The sequence below is a fragment of the Acyrthosiphon pisum genome, chromosome X, assembly GCF_005508785.2.
Source record: "Acyrthosiphon pisum isolate AL4f chromosome X, pea_aphid_22Mar2018_4r6ur, whole genome shotgun sequence".
Taxonomy (NCBI): Eukaryota; Metazoa; Arthropoda; class Insecta; order Hemiptera; family Aphididae; genus Acyrthosiphon; species Acyrthosiphon pisum.
The window spans coordinates 109,047,722-109,057,009 of record NC_042493.1 but is presented as its reverse complement, the minus strand read 5'-3'; the positions used below and the strand labels follow the sequence as shown (position 1 = coordinate 109,057,009).

Genomic DNA, 9,288 nt, shown 5'->3' with positions numbered 1-9,288 from the left:
CTCTATTTACCCACCCCCCCCCCCCCTCCCACAAATCTCAAACGCTATTTGCGCCTATGGCGCTCACTCATAATACTACAGTAGAACAATGTGATAATATATTATAATCAATGGCGATTATCGATTTGCGTCCACACAACAAAATATAATACAAATATAATTTCTGGAGATTTGCGGCACCACGATGAATAAAATAATACTAAATAATATCGATTGGCGGTATTCAAATTAAGGGTTTCATGCATTTGGGCAAATTACCATTTCACCAGTATCATAAAAGTAATGTGTTTGGGTGAGTTTTTTATGATGTGTTTGAGCCAGTATGATACAATAATAAAAAAGACAAAATTGTAAGTTTGTAAAGATTAAGATAGAAATAATATATAAAATCTGTAGGGAATTCATATCATTCTAAATATGGCACATAATTTCAATTTTTAATAACACACACTTATATTTAACTTACATTACAGCATCCCAAGTAATTAATAAAAATCGCTCAAACATATTACAATGATTTAAAATCGGTGATGCTACGAAACGGACTGACATCTGGGGCGGCCGCGATAATTAATAATATTAGGTACCTACGCAACAGACGCGACGCGGCGGCGCGGGATTCTACGCTGCGCAATCAATAAATTGTCATTCACGGGAACTATAGGTTAGTTATATAGCGATTTTGCTTGAGAACAAATAATAATAATAATAATATGTACCTATGCAACGGACGCGGCAGGGCGGCCCGGGATTCTACGCTGTGCAATGGATAAATCGCCATTCACGGGAACTAACCTACTCCTATAAAATCTCCTATGTGCACGGCTGGCCAACTGCTCGCCTATACTATAATAATAATAAAAGCTCGCGGCATAAGCATACACTAACAATAATGACAGATTTCTGTAATATAATGCTCGATAAGGTATTCCGCATGATAATCATTGCTAACTATGAAGCCAGCTGATTGAACGTCCGCCATGTTTTCAGTTTGAAAAAAATTACATTCATTATACAAATTTATGTGTGCAAAATATTTTTTTTTTTTTTGAACAACAGATTAAGAAATAATAAAATGCAATACAACATAATTAATATTTACTATATAAAAACCATACAATGCCAACTGACAGTGAGGCTTCAACTGATGCAGTAAATACCTTATCTAGTTGGTATAGAAGTTTGAGACAATAATAACATATTACCTAAGTATAAACAAAGCTACGTGTCAGTATAAAAAATAGCAATATGACGTGGCGATTTGCGCTCACCCAAAATATTACAGTAGTACAGTATAAAATATAAGTAAATGGCGATTATTGTTTTGCATCCATTCAAAAAAATATAGTACAAATATAATTTCTGGCGATTTGCGCCACAACAATGAACAAAATAATACAAAATAATATCGATTGGTGGTATTTAAAATTAAGTGCTTCAAGCATTTGTGCGAATTACCTTTTTAGTTTTTACCTACATCATCAAAGTCCCTAATGTTTTTTGTGCGAATTTCTTATAATGTAATTGAGCGAGTATGATACAATAATATAAAAGATACAATTGTAAGTTTGTAAATACAGATGTCTAGGAAATTAAAAAAAGGTCGGCCAACACAGTTTTGGGTTATCCCTAGATTCGGGAAAAAATAAACTATTCATTGATGAAATCTCCTATGTGCTGCTCGCCTATACTATAATAATAATAAAAGCTGGCGGTGATTAGCACACATTAACAATTATATTATATTAAGTATAAACGGCGAATCGTGCCAGTGTAAAAAAAAAAGTGCGTCGGCGCGGGATAACAAGTGGCGCAATCAATAAATCGTCGTTCAAGGGCACAAACCTACTCTTATGTGAAAATTTATGATTTTGAGGGTTGGTCATCCCTGGATTAAAAAAAAAATAAGTTATTCATTGATGAAATCTCCTATGTGCACGGTTGGCCAACTGCTCGCCCATACTATAATAATAATAAAAGTTGTCGGCGATTAGCACACATTAACAATAATATATTAAATTTAAACGGAAAATCGTGCCAGTATATAAAAAACAATATGACGTGGCGATTTGTGCTCACTCAAAATACCACAGTAGTACAGCATAAATTATAATAAATGGCGATTACCGATTTGCGCCACCAAGATGAACAAAATAATAATACGTAATATCGATTGGTGGCATTTAAATTAAGGGCTTCGTGCATTTGGGCGAATCCCCTTTATAGTTTTTACCTGCATCAAAAAAGTAATGTGCTTGTGCGAGTAAATAATATGTAAGATAAAATTGTAAGTTTGTAAACACAGCTTCCTAGGATATTAAAAAATATCGCCCAAACGCATTGTGCTTAATTTCCCAAAAGCATTGCATTTTTTCAAAGTTCACCCAAACCGCTCTAAATTAATATTGGAAATTTCACAGGATGCAAATAAAACTATTGCACAGTGCCGATTTTTGCACACTCAAGGTAATATGACAATTATTGACGATTCACGCCACCAACTACCTGAGTATTAGCGGCGATTATGCTTGCGAACAAATAATAATAATATTATGTACATACGCAACAGTGGCGGCGCGGGATTCTACGCTTCGTAATCAATAATTCGCCATTCATGGGAACTAACCTACTCCCACGAAATCTCCTATGTGTACGGCTGGCCAGCTGCTCGCCTATACTATGATAATAATAAAAGCTGTCGGCGATCGGCACACACTAACAATAGTAATATACAAAGTAGGTATAAACGGCGACTCGTGCCAGTATATAAAAAAACAATGCGACGTGGCGATTTGCGCTCACTCAAAATACTACTCTAGTACAGTATAAAATATAATAAATTGCGATTACCAATTGGCGTCCACACAGCAAATATAATACAAATATAGTTTCTGATGATTTGCTCCGCCACAATGAATAAAATAATAATAAACAATATCGATCGGCGGCATTTAAATTTAGGGCGCCATGCATTTGGACGAATAATTACCTTTTTAGTTTTTGCCTACATCGTAAAAATAATGCGTTTGTGCGAGTTTCTTATTATGTGTTTGAGCGAGTTTGACATAATAATATAAAAGATAAAATTGTGAGTCTGTAAAATAATATAGCATCCTTCGATACTAAAAAAGATCTCCCAAACACATTACGATGTTTTAAAATCTCTCGCCCAAACGCAAACCACCCTAAAATATTATTAGGATACAAGTAAAACTATTGCAGAGTGGTGATTAGCGCACACTAAAGCTAATATGATAAGTGACTTTTCGCGCCACTATAACTTACCTAAGGATAAACAGCGATTATGATTGCGAACAATATTACCTAATTTTCCGCGTTGACGCTACGAAACGGACTGAAGTCTGGGGCGGCCGCGTTAGATAATAATATTAGGTACCTACGCAGCCGACGAGGTGCGGCGGCGCGGGACAACAAGTGGCGCAATCAATAAATCGTCGTTCAAGGGCACAAACCTACTCCTATGAGCAAATTTATGATTTTGGGATTTTGGTGAAAAAAATTAGCTATTTATTGATAAAATCTCCTATGTGCATGACTGGCCAGCTGTTCACTTATTCTATAATCATATTAAAAATAATAATAAAAGCTGTTGGAGATAAGCACACACTTACAATAATATATTAAGTATAAAAGGCGACTCATGACAGTATAACAGAATACAATATGACGTGGCGATTTGCGCTCACTCATAATACTACAGTAGAACAGCATAAAATATAAAATATAATAAATTTCATTTGCTGATTTGAGTCCATACAACAAAATATAATAATTTCTGGCGATTTTCGGCGCCACGATGAACAAAATAATAATAAACAATATCGATGGGCAATATTTAAATTAAGAGCGTAATGCATTTTGTGCGAATTACCTTTTCATCACCATCATAAGAGTAATATGTTTGAGCGAGTAATAATATAAAAGATAAAATTGTAAGTTTGTAAAGATTAAGATATAAATAATATATAAAATCTGTAGGAAATTTTTATATCAATCTAAATATTATGGCATATCATTTCAATTTTTAATTACACACACTTATATTTAACTTACATATTATTGTAGTTTTAATAATATTTTAATTTGAATTTCAATCCTGTTAATTTTTAATAAGTTACAAAAAAAAAAAAACAGTCCACTTTTAATCATGTCCTTGAAATTCATGGACAACCCAAGACTGTCAAAATGAGAGATAAAAATGGAATGACAAAATACAGCATCCCAGGATATTAACAAAAATCGACCAAACATATTACAATGTTTTAAAATCTCTAGCCCAAAAACATTATATTTTTTAAAAATTCGCCCAAACGCAAACCACCCTTAATTAATATTTAAACGTTACACGATACAAATAAAACTGTTGCACGGTGCCGATTTTCGCACACTAAAGCTACTATGACAAGTGACGATTCACGCCACTAACTCACCTGAATATAAACGGCGATTATGCTTGCGAACAATATTAATTATCCGCGTTGATGCTACGAAACGGACTGAAGTGTGGGCCGGCCTTGTTGAATAATAATATTAAGTACCTACCTACGCAGTAAACGCGGCGCGGCGGAACGGCATAACAAGTGGCGCGATCAATAAATCGTCGTTCAAGGGCACAAACCTACCCCTATGTGCTAAATTTATGATTTTGAGCTTTTGGCATCCCTGGATTCAGAAAAAAATAAGCTATTCGTTGATAAAATCTCTTATGTGCACGGTTGGCCAACTGCTCGCCTATACTATAATAATAATAAAAGCTCACGGCCAAAGCAAACACTAACAATAATGACAGATTTCTGTAAATAATGCTCGATAAGGTATTCCGCATGATAATCATTGCTAACTATGAAGCCAGCTGATTGAACGTCCGCCATGTTTTCAGTTGGAAAAAAATTACATTCATTATACAAATTTATGTGTGTAAAATATTTTTTTTTTTTTTGAACAACAGATTAAGAAATAATAAAATGCAATACAACATAATTAATATTTACTATATAAAAACCATACAATGCCAACTGACATTGAGGCTTCAACTGATGCAGTGAATACCTTATCTAGTTGGTATAGAAGTTTGGGACAATAATAATATATTACCTAAGTATAAACAAGGCCTCGTGTCAGTATAAAAAATAGCAATATGACGTGGCGAATTGCGCTCACCCAAAATATTACAGTAGTACAGTATAAAATATAGTAAATGGCGATTATTGTTTTGCATCCATTCAAAAAAATATAGTACAAATATAATTTCTGGCGATTTGCCCCACAACGATGAACAAAATAATACAAAATAATATCGATTGGTGGTATTAAAATTAAGTGCTTCAAGCATTTGTGTGAATTACCTTTTTAGTTTTTACCTACATCATCAAAGTCCCTAATGTTTTTTGTGCGAATTTCTTATAATGTACTTGAGCGAGTATGATACAATAATATAAAAGATACAATTGTAGGTTTGTAAATACAGATGTTTAGGATATTAAAAAAAGATCGGCCAAACACATTACAATGTTTTAAAATCTCTCGCCCAAACACAAACCGCCCTAAATTTAAATTGTAAATTTCGCAAGATGCAAATAAAAAAATTGCACAGGGGTGGTTTGCGCACGTTAAAGCTAACTATTTTAGCTAATAATAATATGACATGTGACTTTTTTCGCCACTAACTTACCCAAGTATATAAACGGCGATTATGCTTGCGAACAATATTTTTTTTCGCGTTGACGGTACGGAACGGAATGAGAGTTTGGAGCGTCCGCGTTAAATAATAATAATAGGTACCTACCTACGCAGCCGACGTGGTGCGCTGGCGCGGGATAACAAGTGGCGCAATCAAGAATTCGTCGTTGAAGGGCACAAACCTATTCCTATGTGCGAATTTATGATTTTAAGCTTTTGGTATCCCTGGTTTCGGAAAAAAATTAGCTATTTATTGATAAAATCTCCTATGTGCACGGCTGGCCAACTTACTGCTCGCCTATACTACAATAATAATAAAAGCTGGCGGCGATTAGCACATACTGCTATTACAATAATTTTAAGTATAGACGGCCACTCATGACAGTATAACAGAAAACAATATGACGTGGCGATATGCGCTCACTCATTTTACTACAGTTGTAGAACAGCATAAAAATGTAAAGAAGTTTAAGATTATTTAGAAACTTGCTATTCGAGAAGACTTATACCCACTTTAATATTCAATTTCTGTAGCAGATCATGAATATAATACTAGATATAACCAAAATGTTAACATACATTAACTGAGTTGTCATAAAGTTTTAAGACAAAAAAGTGATCTGTGTACCGGTCTTTGTTCAAATTGTTTATTAAATATTTATATTAATCATTTTAATAATTAATAATTATTATTCAAAACATATTTTACATTTTTAGACTTCTCTAATATAATGAATTTCTAGAAAGGTTAAACACTAATTAAAAAAAAAAAAAAATGTATTATTTAATACGATGGGTATTATTTTTATGAACATAAAATTGTTTTTAAGATTTTTGTATTTTTTCTTTGAAGTTGCTTGCTGGGTTTTTCTTCTCCTGTCCCTCCTTCAAATCCATTTCGGGAAATTTATATTGATTAAAATATTTTTTTAAACATGCCGAGCAAACCTAAACAAATCACCACAATTTAAATCAAACTAACTATGTGTAACATTCAATTTGCTATGAACAATATCAATTACCTCTTTCCCAGGTTCATAATCAACATCATAGAATTCACACACCTTTTCCATCGCAGTGTACAGAGTTTTACCATAAGTGCAACGCTTGTTTATACATTTGAGTTGACGCTTCAGTGCCTCCAATTCTGCGGCACCCATTTCAGTTTTGTTTGATGGACCCATTTTTACTCTCTAGTCATGAAAATACAAATCACAAATCAATAAACAAATAAAGCATCATATTATGTGTAATGTAATTATGATTTACCCTCTACACATATAGTGATACACAAATTATGTCACAAATCTAACTCTGGGGTTGTTAGTTATCTACTCAAATAATAAATACAATATACCTAAATACAAATTAAAAATAGAATCATTTACAGGACTAACAGTTTGTGGAAACTTGAAATAGTATCTACAAGAGATGAAAGTATCAAATACTTAATTGGTTATCACTGAATAGAAACTAGAAAGCATCTCTAGTATTTTTTTGAGTATATAAACATATAAGCTAGAGTTGTTTCATTCCATTTCATTTCGGGATATTTATAATGGTTAGATATTTTTTAAAAAATGTCATGCAAACCTGAACAAATCGCTATAATTTAAATCAAACTACCTATGTGCAACATTCAATTAGCTATGAACAATATCAATTACCCAGTCCTGTAAAGTATTTAAATAAAATATTTGAGTAAAAGTATTCAAATAGGTACTTTTTTAAGTATTGAATAACTTTTAAAATACTTTCAGCATGAAGTACTTTGAATGGTATTTTAAATACTTTTTTTGTATTAAATACTTTTTTGTATTGAAGACTTTGATTTTTTATTTCGAACATTTTATTTTCATTCGAAATAATTGGTTGGAAAAATATTATTGTCAACTAAAATAATAGAATAATAGTTTTAATTAATATTCTGTATTTCTGTGTTAGCCGAAGCCCAAAGGTTTGTGAAAACCAGATTTCTAAAAAAAGTTATTGAATATTGAATAACAATATTTCGTTTAAAACTATTAGATAACTATAAGATTACCTACTACCTATGTGTTTATATTACAATAATTAGAAACCCACTTTAAAAACCAAAAGTATTTGAAAAGTATTCCAGATACTTTTTCAAAGTATTTGGGTAGTATTTGAAATACTTTACAATTAAAGTATTTGAGTAGTATCTTAAATACTTAAAAAGAAATGTATTTGAGTATTTACTCAATTACTTTTTAAAAGTATTCTTTGCAGGACTGCAATTACCTCTTGTCCAGGTCTCTTAGCAATGTCATAGTACATCCACACAAATTCCACGGTATCATCATAGCTGCAACGATTGTTTAATGATTTATCTTGACGCCTCTGTTCCTTCAATACTTCGGCACTGAAATTATATGGCTCCCAATATTTGCTCGATGAAGCCATTTTTGTTTTCTAGTCATAAAATACAAATAACAAATTAATAAACAAATAAAGCATTTTATTATGTGTAATGCGATTATGGTATACCCTCTACACATATAGAGATGCACAAATTATGTCATAAATCTAACTAAGAAATGAGAGTATCTCTAATATTTTTTAGAGAATAAACAGATAAACTAGAGTTGTTTTGTTTCAGTGGTTCGTTATATCATTGATATATAATATATACCTACCATGACCTAAGATATATCTTAGTTCACGTGCCCACTAAAAACATTATAATGCGCTACCACAGAATAACAGTGTTACAGCGAAAACTTGACATGCAATAAACTGTAAATAGTTACTGTAATACTTATATTTAATTGTTGACATACGACTATCAATATCAAAACGTAATAGGTTATAGGCATGAACATTAGAGAAAGTATACCGAATGCCGAACACGGCTAGAATGCATGTACATGTACGGCATAGCTAATTTTTTTTTTATTATTATAATCTTAATGGTGAAACTTATGAATGATTACTATATAGCGTTTATTTAAGACCAAATTGTCCTCGGTCGAATATAGGTATATGTTTCCAATAATATAAGACTTCTGTACAAAGAGATATACCTAGGTAGTTGTTTTAAAAAATACATTCAAATTTTGTATACATAAATCTAAATATCAATGCATGAGTTGTTGTATTACGATTCACTGACATTGCCTACGAATTACGATTGTATGTCTACACAACACATAGTCCCAAATCGGTCAAATATAAATCGTTTCTAGATAAACACTTAAAACACTAGTATAGGTTCATTTGTAATTTATAAGCTAACAAGATAATTATTTTATACCTAATTGTTTTACATACACTACCTACATTACTACGCAGTACGCCACACATAGACTTGCTGAACATATTAAAAAAAAACGGGCATTATAGAATGCTTGTCAACAATATTATAATTTAAGTAAACGAACTTCACCAGAGTGAACTTTCAACTAAAAACAATGTTATATACTAACGGTAAAATCGGGGCACATCATCATGTCCCCAGCCCCACCCATATCATTGAATACAAATTTTAAAAATGATCTCCTACTAACATTTAGCAGTAACCATTTAGCAACGATTTACAAGGTCGCAATCAAATTTTGCAAACAAATA

At 32.2% G+C, this 9,288-nt stretch overlaps 1 protein-coding gene across 1 annotated transcript in view; it reads right to left on the bottom strand.

Moving 5' to 3' along the window:
* Window positions 1-6,325: 6,325 nt before the first annotated feature.
* The window catches only part of LOC100575697, a 7,466-nt gene continuing 4,503 nt past the window's right edge, over window positions 6,326-9,288 (bottom strand). The window contains exons 2-4 of the mRNA XM_029492081.1: window positions 7,963-8,133; window positions 6,723-6,893; window positions 6,326-6,648 (exon numbers count right to left, since the gene is read on the bottom strand). Coding sequence (XP_029347941.1) covers window positions 6,526-6,648; window positions 6,723-6,893; window positions 7,963-8,124 — 456 coding nt within the window. The 5' untranslated portion in view covers window positions 8,125-8,133 and the 3' untranslated portion in view covers window positions 6,326-6,525. The remainder of the gene's footprint in view (window positions 6,649-6,722; window positions 6,894-7,962; window positions 8,134-9,288) is intronic.